Genomic DNA, 15,624 nt, shown 5'->3' with positions numbered 1-15,624 from the left:
GAAAAGCATACTAATTTGTTCGTGTTCGGGTCGTTATTCCTCATTCCTTAAGTTCGAGTCCTCAAAGATTACAAAAAAACAGAAAAGAAAATTATTACAGTATTAATTTTGTCCATGCCTTGGTCATGTCACAAATTATTTAGAAACATAATTATTGTGTTTGCCTCGATCTCCTACTTATGGCCTCTAATCTCACTAAAATCAAGAAGGTCTAATTGTTAATTTTGCAATGGTTCATTTCTTGTTAGATATTTAAAGAACTGTAGTATTTAGTAGCAACATTTTTTGATTCTTATGAACAAGACGTCTGAGTTGACACAAAGCGAATTTCTTATTCAGTTTTATTATTTATTGATGTACGTTTCAATACCTTTCAATATAAATAATTCTTTTTTTATTTTTTATTTTTGAAGTTTGTTGTGCAAGTTCTTTGCCAACCACCTTTTCTTATCTGGTTAATAATGCCAATCCACTCGGATATTTTTGTTTCTTCATTGCTTGATGATGACACTCAAGATATGTATCTCTTGTCAAATAAGCTATTGGATGCATTATTATTTATAAAATCTTAGCTCAAAACTTACCCCCCCACCCCCCCCCCCCCCCCCCCCCCCCCCCCCAACACATCTTCATTGCTTGATGATGACACTCAAGATATGTATCTCTTGTCAAATAAGCTATTGGATGCATTATTATTTATAAAATCTTAGCTCAAAACTTACCCCCCCACCCCCCCCCCAACACACACACACACACACACATAATGCCATCATGGGACAAGGCGACCAAGACAGTTGCCTAGGCCGCCAATTTGAAAGGCCTCAAATTTAAGATCATAATACAAATATAGTAATATATGTCTAATATTCGGGTAAAGATAATACATACTTATATACCATGTAAATTTATGATAATAAATAAAAATTTTAAAACTAATAAAATTATGGCAATAAATACACGTACTTATAATATATATATATATATATATATATTATAAGTACGTGTATTTATTGCCATAATTTTATTATATATATATTACAAGGCAAGAAGAAATTAGATTAGTAAATATAGAGAGTCGAAACATGACACTCTAAAGCCCACAAGAGGCACTAACACGTACTTCTAATATCAATTTATATATATTTATACAATAATTTGTTTATATCCCCTCCCTTCAAAAAAAAAAATTAATTTTTTATATTTAAACTTAGAAATTGGTTTATTTTATTATTATATTATTTCCAGGCTCATGTGCCTATGATCCGTGAAGTCCAATCTAAACAATCAAATTTTTAACTTATGGGTGCAATCAGCTGTCACATTTAAAAAAATAACCTTGTAAGATCTCTTAGAATATGACATTGTCTATGATATTAATAGGACAAAATTATTTTTAGAGCTACAAGTATTAAGAGAAATTAAACAAGAGAAACAAAAAAAAAAACAATTGAAGTATTTGATTTCATAAAAAAATTAAGTTATTATTTTCCAAATGCTCGAATTGCATATAAAGTTTTATCAACTATCACAATTACAGATGCATCTGTTAGGAGAAGTTTTTCAAAGTTAAAGTTTATCAAATCTTACCTACGATTAATGATGTCATAAGAGAGATTGAATGGATTGTGTATGATATCTATTGAAATATATGTCGGATAAATTTGATTAGAACATTTTAATTCATAATTTTGCAGCAAGAGGATCATATTTACTTTGATATGATCCTGAATTTTGATTTTTGTGACTAAGTTGCTATGAATACATATTTTTAATTTTTTGACATAAATTAGATCACGCTCTTAATAAAGCACAAAGACCGGATTTTGTTTTGTATGTTTTCATCATTAATATATTTTATGTGTTTATTGTTTCGTAAAAGGTCTCTTATAATTTTTTTGAGCATATGAAATCTTATAAAGAGCCTCACTTTTGAAAGTTCGCCTAAGGCCTCTGAAATTTTAAAAATTCAAGGACCGATCCTAATATATATATAATGTAAGAACCCCCACACAAGGGATTATATCATAAATAGTTGATAAATATTAAATACATACAACTAAGAATTGAGTATTAATTTGTATAAATCAAATTGAAAATGCAACACTCATACATTATTACATTAAATTGTAACATTACAATATCATATAATTGAAAATTAATAAAAGGTTGTTGAGGTTCTGATATTTATTGATTTAAATGCATGGTAGAATATTGAAGCCCAATGTCTGACCATTATAATTCCCCTCGTGCAAACAACATTTATAGGGTTTAGGTAAGTTCATTCACAGTACAAAATGGTGGTGAAATAAATAATGAGGCCATTGTAACAAACATTTGATAAGCGTGCTGTGGCCCTCAAATTTCGGGCGTAATTGTCGGTAAAGCTCGTTTGGCGATTTGACTCCCCATTTTTCTTTGCTTCCCACTTTCAAGTGCGCTCCTAAATAATCCTAATACTTGTAATGAATTCCAACTTAGTATTAGATTAATATATATTTACATACAGTGAGGATTTTATTTTATTTTGTGAGAATGGGATTTACTTGGTACACAATTTCTATATTTTTAAAGATCATGATATAATTCAAATGTTTATACTCCTAAAAGTTTCTAATTCACCAACCTAACTATGTTAGTTTATTACACTATTTGGATTAGAATTTAAAAAGATGTGAGATGACAAAAGTTTATGCGAAAATTAGTGAATATGTTAGAAAAGCTTCCTTTTGATCCATTTAATAACATTTTTTTATATATATAAATAAGATTTTTCAGATATTTTCATGATAAGCATTGTGGAAATCTTCCTAGTGAAGTTTATTGAAAAACCAAAAAAAAAAATCCATACTTTCCCATGATCATGTTCCTTTAATATTTTTTTCCCACCTTTATCTAAACAAATTTTTTTTATGGGAGAAAAAAACAAAATTAGAAAAGGCCTCTTTAATGCCCAGACCAAAGCTAATGAATTGGGCCCACATGATTGATAGTTGTTAAATTTCAAAAGAAAAATTAATACACTTCTCTTACACAGAGCAAAGATTTTCACCAGAAGAAAATCAACACCAGCATAACCTTAGCTGGATTCAGTCATAAGTAGTCGTCAGCCCACTCTGAATTACCAAACCTTTCACACCCACCACCACCACCACCCCCCACCCTTGTCGTCCTCCTCCTCATCACACACACACACACACACACACTGTGGAAATAGTCTCCACAGAAGTGCTACATTCACTCTCACAGTCCACACATAAACAAGACACACTCTACTCTCTCTAGACCATCAAAAATGGCCATCTTCCTCTTCCTCCTCATTCTCCTCTTATCCTGTGCACCCCACCTCTTAACTTCAACCACCGCCATTGCCACCCACAATCGCAGAATCCTCCACCAGCCCTTCTTGCCACTAGACTCTATACCTCCTTCTCAGCCTCCATCCCCTTCACCCCCAACCCCCAAAATCCCATTTTCCACATCTACCCCCAACCAAGAGCCCTTTTTTCCATCCTATCCTTCCTCACCTCGTCCACCCTCTCCTCCCTCTCCCTCTTCCTTCGCCTCCTTCCCCGCCAATATCTCTTCTCTCATCCTACCACAAACCACCAAACCAAAATCCACTTCCAAACTCGTCCCCGTCGCCGTTACCCTCGTCATCGTTGCCGCCATTATCGCCACCGTTGTCATGTTTCTGTACATTCGTCGTCGGAGACGACGGAGTTTCAGCGACGACAAGACTTACAGATCCGATAACAGTAGCAGACTGTTCCATTACAGTGCTCGATATGCTCCCAATGGCAGTCACAAGCAGCGTAGATCGCCTCCCAATAGCTCTGAGTTTCTTTATCTGGGTACAATTGTTGATTCTCGCGGTGGCATCGACGCTCATGTTGCTTCCAATAACGGAGGTGCTAGTTACAGAAGTGGTGGCGGAGAAAATCAAATGAAACTAAACTCGCCGGAGCTCCACCCTCTTCCACCGCTTACCGCGCAACATTTGCCTACGAATTACGAAAATGTCGATGTGGGTTCTGCTGGGGACGAGGAAGATGAAGAGTTTTACTCTCCGAGTGGGTCTTTAGGCGGTCGAGAGAGTTCGATCGACACTAGATCGGCGTCGAGGAGAATGTTTGAGGTTGTAGCAGGGGAGAATTTTGAGAGGAAGAGCTCTAAATCCACTTCTTTGTCCTCCTCGTCTTCGAGTTCGGGTTCACCAACTCATTCAGAATCACTAAGTATCTCTCCGCCGGCTAATTTGTCTCCGAGACCAAAATCGCCGGAATTGGTTGCGGTTCATATTCCTCCGCCGCCTCCTTTGCCACCGCCAATTGCGACCCCGTTGCCTAATAAGATTTATTCACCTTCCCCTTCGCCTTCTCCGCCTTCTTCGACCTCACCGGAAAGATCTTTGCCGAACAGCCAAGATTCATCACCCAGATTATCAAACGTGGAGTCTCCAGCTTTACTTATTAACACTCTTCCACCGCCACCGCCACCGCCACCGCCACCGCCACCGCCTCAGCCTCCGCGGCGGCCGCCACCACCACCACCACTGCCACCACTACCAAGGCATTGGGAAACGCCGGTTTCTACTCCGTCAATTCGTCAGCCAATGTTGAAACCACCGGTTCTAGTAACACCTTCAAGGCCTATTATAGTTCAAACTCCAACTTCTATTTCTCCGATGGAATTGCCTCCGAATTTGGGAACAGTTGAAAATGATGAGGAGAGTTTGAAACCAAAATTGAAGGCCTTACATTGGGACAAAGTAAGAGCAAGTTCTGGTCGTGAAATGGTGTGGGATCAGCTGAGGTCGAGCTCGTTTAAGTAAGATACTGAACTCTCTCACTACCAAATTTCGTCTTCTTTGTTATGTAATTGTTATGTAAATTGTGTTTTCTCTCTAAAGTTTATAGAGTTGGGTTGGTTGTAGATTGAATGAGGAGATGATTGAAACATTGTTTGTTGTTAATACTCCGAACTCAAACCCGAAGGAACCTATTCGACGCCCAATTCTTCCTTCACCAAACCAAGAGGACAGGGTACTTGATCCAAAGAAGTCACAGAACATTGCAATTTCACTGAGGGCACTAAATGTGACCACAGAAGAAGTTTGTGAAGCCCTTTTAGAAGGTAACTTACTAATAGTAAATACTAAGTATTCATCTCCTTTTGGTTCCTGCAATAAATGTGACCCCCCAAGAAATAAATAATTGAGAGCACTTGTCATTGTGTAGGGTTGATTTTCATTGCGATGTTACATCTTTTTCATTGTACTCATATATGATGAGTTAAACTCAAGGACGAGTTTATTTGAAGCGGAGGGGGGAGCTACAAGCTTTATTTGCATTGATACAATTTTCTTATGAGTGCATGAAATGTTCTACAATCAAACATTTTTCTCTTTATATATATAGCTTATGTTCTCCAGGAGTATGTGATTGGTGTACCATCTATAAACTGGCAGAATCAAATGTTAACTTGGGTTTTGTATGCCATCGGTTAGCTACAAGAAGCATTTAGAATGTTAAATGCTGCTTATGCATATTTTGTTTACAATATGGGCTTAAATTGAGGGTGTTGGCTCACAAAATGCCTGACTCTCTTTTCCTTGCAAGGATTATTCAAGGATTATCATAGTTTTTATCCTTCAGTATGTGAGAAAATGACTTTTCTATTCTTTATTCCTCTTTAATGCATTGCTTTCTTGAGGGTCATCTTTCCTTGTATCAGTCTCTAGTGTGATTACTCTACGCATTCCACCTATTTTCTTGATTTTTCGACCTTGCATATTATCTGATATTGAAGTCTTGAAATTTTGTAAGCACCCTTGTTCATACCCAATAAATGTGGTATGTAACATCCCATGGTTATTCACTTACTTTTCGCTGTATTTGTTATCAAGGAAAGACTACTTGCTGGAATGACATGATAACTTACTTTATGTTGTTACATATTTCGTAATAATCTGATATCTTAGTTTTGCCCATGTGGCTTCTCAGTGAGTAGGCTGCTATACATTATTCATTTTTCACACTTTGCAATTACATTATGCACCCAACAATATGCCTCTCATAGAGTTGAATATGCGCCGTTTACATGATTCAAAAGACATCTGGAATTTCTGCATTTTATGTACGCTACAAGCATGACCAAGTAATGTGTTTTGCACTTGTATACAGGCAATGCAGATACCCTTGGAACTGAGCTCCTTGAATGTTTATTGAAGATGGCTCCAACTAAAGAGGAAGAACGTAAGCTGAAAGAGTACAAAGATGATTCACCAGTCAAACTCGGACCTGCTGAGAGATTTCTGAAAACAGTGCTTGATATACCTTTTGCATTTAAAAGGGTGGATGCAATGCTCTACATAGCTAATTTTGATTCTGAGGTTGAGTACCTCAAAAGGTCATTTGAAAATCTAGAGGTAAATCAATCACTTCATCATTAGTTTTCCTTAATGGGTTACATTATTGATTCACATTTAGATATATTTCTAATAATCGAGGTCACAGGTTAGTGCCTGGGCAATCAACTAGGTTGTCTATATAAAAATCAACAAAATTAGTTTTCATATTTAAGGGTCTGTAAACATCTGATTCCCATGGGATATTGGTGCTTAATGGGCGATAGAAACCAATTGAGGGACCAGCAACATAGAATTTTTTTTCCCCCTGAATAACAGCGACCGAGAATTAGATAAACAGAGTATATATTTTTATATTTGGTACCTTTACGGAAGTATTAGGAAGTTAACAAGAGGAAAGAAGAACTAAAATTTGTAAGTGTTGCTTGTGGAGAACATCTGAACTATTCATGGTCCTGGGCAAAAACGTTGAACTCAAGCAGAGCAGCAACCTCAGTTTCTGGGTAGATTTCTAATGCGAATCATGTTGTGTTACATGGTTATCATTAGGAATATTTTTAATATTTTCATCAGCATGAGCTAGGAGTGTCAATTTTGTCAACTTAAAAAAAAAATTAGGATCTAATGGTAAAGATATAGGTTTGAAGAATATTTAGAATATTATCAAAATTTTAAGATTTAGATGATACAACAGTAGCTATTATGATGTAGCATTGAGATCGCAAATGATTAGGTGAAGGATTAATAAGCTGGATTGCATTATATTTTCTGTTTAGTGTATATTTGTACAAACATAACACTCAATGAGTGAGCACAACCCTGTTTCTTGAACTTCTTGAATGTTTCTAGAAGTTTAGCCAAGGAGCAAATGAGGGTTGCTTTGCATAGTTGTCCTCTTGAGATTGTTTAGTTCCAACCTTCCAGGTGATAGTCACTTGAAAAGTTTTTTACTGTTTCAGGCAGCTTGTGAAGAACTGAGGAACAGCAGGATGTTTTTGAAGCTTCTAGAAGCTGTGCTGAAGACTGGGAACCGCATGAATGTTGGAACAAATAGGGGTGATGCCCAGGCTTTCAAGCTGGACACACTCCTCAAGCTCGCTGATGTCAAGGGTGCAGATGGAAAGACCACTCTCTTGCATTTTGTTGTTCAGGAAATAATAAGAAGCGAAGGTGCTCGCCTTTCTGCTGCTAACCAAAATGCAAAATCTACCTTCAACGATGATGCCAAGTGCAGGAAGCTGGGCCTACAAGTAGTTTCTGGTCTCAGTTTGGACCTCGCAAATGTGAAGAAAGCCGCTGCCATGGATTCAGATGTGCTTAATGGTGATGTCTTAAAGCTTTCTAAAGGAATTGGGAACATTGCAGAGGTTGTACGATTAAACAAAGCAATTGGGTCAGAGGAAAGCACCTGGAAATTTTCTGAGTCCATGAACAGGTTCATGAAAATGGGTGAGGAGGAGATTATAAGAATTCAAGCCCAAGAAAGTGTAGCTCTTTCTCTTGTGAAAGAAATCACCGAGTACTTCCATGGAAACTCGGCCAAGGAAGAAGCTCATCCATTTAGAATCTTCATGGTAGTGAGGGACTTCCTAACGGTTCTTGACCGGGTCTGCAAGGAAGTTGGAATGATCAATGAGCGAACAATAGTCAGTACTGCTCATAAATTTCCGGTACCAGTGAATCCTACACTGCCGCCAGGTTCAAGTGGATTCCCTGGAACACAGCAGCATAGTTCATCTGAAGACGAGGGCTCATCTCCTTAGTGCTTATATCAGGTGATCTTTTTGTTGCTTTTTAGCCAAAACTGAATGTAATTTGCAGTATAGCAGGGTAGGAGCTTTGTGTGAAATGGGGCCTGCCGGTTATTTGATATATGTATTTTTTTTCATTTTTGTATTTATATAGATCCGTGTAAAGAATTTTGGAAACTAATTTATAGATGATGTAGAGAAGAAATTTTCTATGGAAGGAACAAGGCAATTATTACCTAGATGGTTTGGTCTGTCTGCATAAATCCTGTAAAAAAACTCTGAAGTCAGTAAAGAATCTAATTTCGTTGTAACAGATAATTGTACCAGCGAGAAATCTTTTTTTTTTTTTTTTGTGTGTAAATTTTGATTTAAAATTGAAAGAAAAATAGTATAAATTTTGAATTAAATTTTGTCCAATCCCAAATTCAAGGAAATGGATTCGATGCTCTCAAACATAATATCAATGTATTTTGTGAAGGAAGCTAAAATCAGGATTCACTTTGAAGTCAGGTTTTGTAATCGACCTTAGATGAATCAAATTCTTTGATGTTGATATACATAACAGTGTTGCATCAGGAGAACATACTAAAAGCAACCTGAATAATATGCTGATTTCATATATTTAGCATAATTATCTCCTGCAGTTTTTATTTTTAATTTTAAATTTGGTGTAACTTTTTGTCGTTTGATGTAAACACTGATAATACCCCTAAAGGTTGGTTAGAACTTGGTCATCACTACAATTATACAAGTTACATGGGCAATCAAATGCTGCAGTAAAATGAGAATTATATGGAATGCCTGGGCCCCAAGTAATAATTGATGTCTTTCACTTTAAAAATGGCCGTTGGATTACACTATCACAGTGCTATAAAATACAAGGCATGAAATGATAAGATGGACTCGATCAATTAGGTACCGTTAAAGATTCTTTGAAAAAAGAAAAAGAAAAAAAAGGGCTTTTTACTAAGAGATGAGCTGTGACCCCCTAGCTATATCAGGAAAGTAGTTTCTCCTGGATTACATTTAGGTATCTAAATCTTGGGACCATTATTTATAGACCAAACACGTGGTAAAAGTTAATTGACTAGTCTTGTTGATTCGGAGATGATTAGACTTACAGTAACTCACAATGGTCACTTTTTCTTTCCCTGGCAAAGAGAGAGCTTATATTAATCATGCCAAATAATTACAATTCAACAGAACCTCCAACGTAACATCAGACTAAAGGCTCTTGGTATCGGTTGTCGTGTACAAGAGAATTGTGAAAAACATGAGAATTATTTGCAGTAAATAAATATTCCTTGAGGAGAGAGAGAGAATGGAAAAGGAGGGTGAGTGTGGACCAACAGCTATTTGCCTGCCACGAATTAATTGATAAATGACATGACACCACTTGTAAGGTAGAAACAACAATCCCTTTCACAAATTTATCATATTTGTTTCTTGGGTCTGTGACAGGAATAAGGTTGTATTATTAAAATACACTGAATCTATACCACACAGAGGAAAGAATCTCTGCCACTGTTCACGAATATATAGGCACTGAATATGAGTTCATGAAAAAAAAAAAAAAGAAAAAAAAAAAAGACTAGAGCAAATTAAAGGTGGGATTCATGTAGCAACTCCATGGAGTCCACTACACCAAAAATGATCCACTTTAAAAGTTGAGCTTAAAAGGCCGAATAACAAAGTTGTAGTCAAAAACAATTTAAAGAGAACCTTATGTCCATTTTGGAGGTCATTGAGGAATGAGAACATACCAAATTTGCATTATCTGTTGGAAGTTCTTGTAGAAACCCAACACACATACATCTGTATAACTTCGAAACCAAATTTCAGTACAGAAACGCATGAATATTGTGGATTGTTAAGCCACTAGAATTGAAAACAACATCTAAGCCACACTTACTAATTTCTTTTCGGTCTAGAAATTTTGTCATACAAGCTTCGTGCATGTGATTTATAATAAATAGAAGTTTACTTGTTCACATGTTTTACTGACTGCAAGGCCTTAGCATCCATGCGCTCCAGAATTCGACGTGCTTCCTCCTCTGTTGCAGGAACCACCTTCCGAATCCTATATCCATTTTCAACAGCTTTTGCCTCTGGACAGACCGTGAATGTGAAATAAAACATATTTGACGTCTGTTCCATCAGTAAAGACCACAAGGACAAATATCAGTTACCTTACGGAAATTCTCAATTTTGATTTAACGTGCTAGTTGGGCATTATAAACTACTTCCATGGGATCACTCGGAAGTATGAATATGTGAATTGGCATAACAGTAGCTTAAAGTGTTGCTTGCTAATGTTAAAGCTTACCTCACTTGACCTTAGCTCAGGCCTTGTAACATGGGCGATGACTTCAATGTTAATTAGTGGCTGATCCATGTTCTCGAATTCCGTGTATAGAACACATGATTTGAATCGCAAAAAATCTCCAACGTCCACCTGTTCCACCAAGAAATTCACATTTTACCATAAATGTAAAAAAATTGATCTAAAGATGCAGATTATCCAATGCCACTCACGGACTGATGTCATCCAAATAGCATATAAAGTAGTAGTGGCTGCCTGTTGGTTGATTAACATTGTGACGTGAAGGACTTTAGTGATCGCAGAAAATGAGAAAAAAACACGTCATAGTTGGTACAGAGTTGGTGTTCACTCGTGCTAACCATCATTGACACACAGATACAAAACCCATGAACTCCCTCTCTCCCCTGTGAGGATGATACAATTGGCTTGTGATGAAGGTGATAATAATGGAGGGACAAAAACTCAAATGAAGAATGGGGGTTTTTCCAAGTTCTACAACTTTCATTTAAAAGAAATTCATGTAAAATTAAGTAGAAACTGCTTACTAGCAGACAGAAATAATATCCTTTTATGTTCATTTTTTGATGCAAGGGTAAAGGAAAAGTTGATGGTGGGGTACTCACAGGTCTTAAGAAATCAACATGATCAACTTCTAGGAAGCATGGCATCACGCCAGCGAAAGCATAAGCTGTTGAGAAAGCTAATTCAAATGCTCGCTGCATCAGAAAACCCCCAAAGATCCGACCATGAATATTCCTTTGCTGTGGCTGGCAAATCAAAGAGTTCTCAAGTCGAGTATCTCTAAGAAGAATACTGTTTCTATCTGCCAACGCTGGCATGTCACAGAAGATCCGTCCCCCAGCCAAGAGTGCTTCAAGTCTATTTACTTCCCCATTCTCAAACTCCTTTCTGCCATCTCCTCTCTTCATTCTCCTTAATTTATTTCTTCCTTCTGCTTCTTCATTAAGTAACTTCTCTCGTTCAGTTTCAGGAGAGAGTCGATTGACCGGAGCAGCTTTCCCTGTCTTGGAGTCACGGGCCACAAATATGAAATTGGCAGTAAGAGCAATTGAATCGGATGCATCAGAGCTCTCTGAAAGACAAATTTATCCATGTCAAGCATAACCAATAATAGCACTTTCCAAATTAATTGTGTGCTAATAATTTTGCAATTGAAATAAACATTTAAAGAGGCTATGTTCGGTTGCATGGAATTAGAATTGGTGGAATTGGAGAAAAGTTTGGTCCAAAGTTACAGAAAATTGAACTAAAATTTTCTCCAATTCCACCAATTCCAATTCCATGCAGCCGAACGTAGCCAGAGCAATGTTCTAAATATTAATTTGATTTTGATGAAATAATGTGATATAGTTCGTAAAGAATTGATATGGTGGCTTTAAGTAATAAAGGAATCCAAAATAAAAGAAAAGGTGCAAGAAACAAAAAAGTGTGGTGATAAATGAGGAGAGTTAAAAGAGTTTTCAACCAAACGTTGATCAAATTTAAAGCAGGTTCCGTAAACTATCCTTCCGCGCTAATTATTAATTATTAAGATTCGGTTTTCAACCTTCACATCTTTGGTTATGTTATTAGCAAATCTCATGTTGCTTGTTCTAAAAATTAAGACTGGTGTGTTGATAAGAAAAGGAAAATCAATTTCTATATGAATTGTAATATGTGAAATAGAAGATAATATAATCCCAAACCACACCATTTTCCCTTTTTAATCCAAACCATACATTCACATGCACACACAAAGAAAAAGAATGACATGATAATCCTGGTGAGACTTGTTACAATAAAGTTCAGACCAATTAGGTTAGAGTAAAACTTCCATCCTATGATCTCACAATTTTGTTGAAGTATGTCAACAAAATTTATCATACATAAGAACACTTGGAAGCTGAGGAGTAGCTATTATAGGTATTGAAAATTTAATGGGGGAATTAGTGGAGAAAAATCTTCCAGTAATTGATGTTGTTTCCTATTATTGAAGATTTGGTGTTACTAGAGGAATCAATGGAAAAAAATCCTCCTTGTTTCCTATTTTCTAATTCTTTCCATTCTCATAATTTATTCTCCTATATAAAAGAGCTTCCACCATTGTATTGTATATGAATTGAGAGAGTATTATAAAAGTGATGTAACCCTTTGGGCTCTTTGTGCCATGGATGTAGGCCCTAGGCCCCTGGTGGTTGAACCACGTAATATCGGTGTGTTTTACTTGTTTTATCCATCTCTTCGCTTCCGTTTTATGCTTTACAACAACAAGGAATGAAATAAAACGATTATAATTAAATAATAAGAACATTTGTGAAGATTGATGAAACTGCTTCCTTAAGTGAATTATCCGATTATAGTATACTTTCTTCAGGGATTTTATATAGATATAAATATATATATATTGGGTGTGTGTGTGGGTGTTGGGGGGTTGGCACAGTGAGTTCTTAAGAATCTTGCCGTGATCATGTCTTTATAAATACATATGGGTTGACATATGAAATTTTCTTGTTAGAGCCAAGTCATGAGGCTCCTAGCAATTTTATTTTATTTGATAAGTAAATGAGGGTCCAAGCAAATTGCCATATGGCAACCCTCTCTTGAAAGGATCTGATGTGGCCGGATGAACAGCCCCTTCTACCTCCAAGTTGTAATGATTGGTTCCTCCAGAAAGGAGAGGACTAACCTATTGGAGAGCGAAAGGATTGGTTCAGAACCATCAAGCATCCTGATGTTGAATCATGAATGCCGCCTGAGTCGGGGCAGGGCATGGGGAACACATTGCAGTCCTATTGCTTGTCAGAGTCGGGGCTCCTGTCGTGATGACAGCTGAATTATATCTAGAGGTGCTATACTGGTGGCTAGAGTTTGGGGCTAGACGAGGTAGTCCAGCCTCGAGTTCATCTGGATGGAGAACTTGCCTTTTTGATAAGTGGGTGGAGAACTTGTCTTGAATGGGCCAAAATGAAGGGAGAGCTGAAATCATGCTAATGACATGTATATCAAGTTGTGCCTTGCTAGGGTGTAATGCACATTGTTTGTTGCTAACCTTTCTGGAATTTAGTATTCCCGACAACTAAGCTGATATAAAATTGAAAGACAGCCAACAGTTAAGTGATGATGTCGTTTTTCTTTTCTTCTCAAGATAAATACAATCAGTACCTTATTAAAGGTCAATGTATGTGTGAAATTTTGTTGCCAGACTTTTAAAGGTCCCTAAATTTCCATAAATGAAGTTAGTTCAAGGCGGAGTACCATTTATGGGCTGAATGACTTCCAGTTGAATCTCAATTGAAGACCGCCCAACCCATATGACTGCACCAACCATTTTCAGATCAGCATTAACACTGATTGGCTTCTTCAGCACCATTTTGTCAACAGAAGCAGTGACCAGCATGAGTGGCCTTGTCATGCTATCATCTTCAGAACAGTGCTACAAACAAACATATATATTACTAAAAGAAAATCACTATGATGGATAGATGGCATGTTTAATTTTGAGAAAATTTTAAACTGCATAACCTAGCAACCTAATCAGGAGCAATCAAGTCAATTAATGATGACCACAAGAATCGCCTTTTCAGAACAATAATCAATTGAGCTCACTGACATTAGCAGGTTTCACCACCAAGCATAAGCTTAAGTGCCAACTAAACAACGGGTTCATATTTGATTCCATTAAACAGATGCAGTCATTCCATTTACAAAGCCAATCTTCCAAATTGTCCAAAAGAAAATTACAGATGTTGCCAACTGCCATCATTAGGTAAAGAGGTTTGTTGAATGGGAGATGTTAGCTCAATAATCACTTGGTGCAATATGCCAGCCTTGCAGCTCGACCAGCACTAACATGCAATCATAATTTCTCCCTATGATTGGTTTTAGAATTAGTTTTCCTCTTATTATTTAAGACTTGCTTCACATAGCAGATTAGTATCGTTATCAACATATCATGACAAAGATAATATGCTACTAGAATTCACAAACAAATTCACTTCAAAACTCATAATTGTGACTACATTATGAGTAAATATTGGCAAAGAAAGCATGTAATAAATCATCTCTCTCTCAAGTCACATAGAGAGGCTAAAATCAATTCGGAGAAGAATACTCATTGCCCTAGAAAGCTAACTCCAAAATCTTGGGAGTTTGCTAAAAATGACAACCAAACTAAATTAACTATCAACTAACACACAAACAAGCACACACCACAAGCAATTGCAAACAGCTCTCCTTTCAATCACAATCTACTTCATACAACATAATTCTAAGTAGTACCCACAAATTGATATATATCAATAACATCATAAACCCAAATCATAGAACCCAAATTTTTTTTTTTTTTTGGGAGAATTACAGGCAATAAGGCAAAAAAGTTAATACCTTGACTGAGATTGTTCCAGCAAGGGCATCAAGGTCTTCAAGCAATTTCCCAATTCTGACCTCATTCCATGGATCTCTATACTGCTCCCTCAATATATAATCAGTCGAAAAATTGAACAGAATTGCCGTTCGGCTCTCAGATGGAGTTTTTGTGAGTAATTCACTTTGTGGAGGAGCATCAACTTGTGGGTCAAGGAGTTTTTCAAAAATTTTGGACCTTGCTTCCCATAGAGCATTGGTCACCGGCGAATGGTACATTCCAGGCCACAAGCTAAGGGGCTTTCGGACCGGAGAATTCGTTCCGTTGGCCCTCGGCGAGCTCTCGAAAGGGGAGGTGAAAGTCGAAGAGATTGAAATGGTATTGGAGGTAGAAGAATTGGAATCCATCAAAGTCCAGGCAGTTGTTGAATTGGGTTTTTGAGAAAGTCAAAGAAAAAGCACCGGTTTTGATGGAATTCGAGCGTTTATGGAATGATTGGAAAATACTGTAGGTTTTTAATCCGTTCAATGAAGAGAGAGAATCTGGGTCTATGAATTTGTGTTGAATCTGTGGAAATGGTGGAAAAAACTAGAAGATGTTGGTTCTTGGGTGGTGTGTTTTCTTGGTCTTTAAAGTATAACGTGTGACGAACTCTTTGCTTTTGCGTGTGTGTTAGAGATGAAAGGCTGAATATTGTTGACAAAAGTGGGTCCATCCATAAATGTGGGAGCTCCGTGGACCGGATATTGTTGACAAGTTATTGGGCTTGACCAACTCTTAAACAATGCATAAAAATCATTACAGGGAAATTATATCAATT

The 15,624-nt window shown here is 36.9% G+C and overlaps 2 protein-coding genes across 2 annotated transcripts; one reads left to right on the top strand and one right to left on the bottom strand.

Annotated features, from left to right (window-relative positions):
• Positions 1 to 3,034: 3,034 nt before the first annotated feature.
• Positions 3,035 to 8,357, top strand: LOC132269217 (formin-like protein 1). The gene is made up of 4 exons (XM_059770323.1): positions 3,035 to 4,827; positions 4,934 to 5,133; positions 6,183 to 6,427; positions 7,327 to 8,357. Exons 1-4 carry the CDS (start codon positions 3,293 to 3,295, stop codon positions 8,128 to 8,130), a joined length of 2,784 nt encoding a protein of 927 aa, XP_059626306.1. The 5' UTR covers positions 3,035 to 3,292; the 3' UTR covers positions 8,131 to 8,357.
• Positions 8,358 to 9,862: 1,505 nt separating this feature from the next.
• On the bottom strand, positions 9,863 to 15,477 carry LOC132269218 (acyl-coenzyme A thioesterase 2, chloroplastic). Its single transcript, XM_059770324.1, has 5 exons — positions 14,825 to 15,477; positions 13,697 to 13,874; positions 11,065 to 11,534; positions 10,445 to 10,573; positions 9,863 to 10,266 (listed from the first exon to the last, which is right to left on the bottom strand). The coding sequence occupies exons 1-5, from the start codon at positions 15,209 to 15,211 to the stop codon at positions 10,099 to 10,101; spliced, it is 1,332 nt and encodes a 443-aa protein (XP_059626307.1). The 5' UTR covers positions 15,212 to 15,477; the 3' UTR covers positions 9,863 to 10,098.
• Positions 15,478 to 15,624: the final 147 nt, after the last annotated feature.

Source organism: Cornus florida, unplaced genomic scaffold (assembly GCF_030987335.1).
Source record: "Cornus florida cultivar Cherokee Brave unplaced genomic scaffold, ASM3098733v1 CherokeeBrave_3.0.0_Hap2_Chr08, whole genome shotgun sequence".
NCBI classification, from domain to species: domain Eukaryota; kingdom Viridiplantae; phylum Streptophyta; class Magnoliopsida; order Cornales; family Cornaceae; genus Cornus; species Cornus florida.
This window is presented reverse-complemented; position numbering and strand designations above follow the sequence as displayed.

Excerpts from the sequence above, each read along its gene's own strand:
- LOC132269217 (XM_059770323.1), top strand. The coding sequence starts at position 3,293 with ATGGCCATCTTCCTCTTCCTCCTCATTCTCCTCTTATCCTGTGCACCC. Across the intron at positions 4,828-4,933 it reads CTGAGGTCGAGCTCGTTTAA|ATTGAATGAGGAGATGATTG; the intron begins GTAAGATACTGA and ends GGTTGGTTGTAG. Across the intron at positions 5,134-6,182 it reads TTGTGAAGCCCTTTTAGAAG|GCAATGCAGATACCCTTGGA; the intron begins GTAACTTACTAA and ends ACTTGTATACAG.
- LOC132269218 (XM_059770324.1), bottom strand. The coding sequence starts at position 15,211 with ATGGATTCCAATTCTTCTACCTCCAATACCATTTCAATCTCTTCGACT. Across the intron at positions 11,535-13,696 it reads AGTCATTCAGCCCATAAATG|AGAGCTCTGATGCATCCGAT; the intron begins GTACTCCGCCTT and ends TTTGTCTTTCAG. Across the intron at positions 10,574-11,064 it reads ATGTTGATTTCTTAAGACCT|GTGGACGTTGGAGATTTTTT; the intron begins GTGAGTACCCCA and ends TTGGTGGAACAG.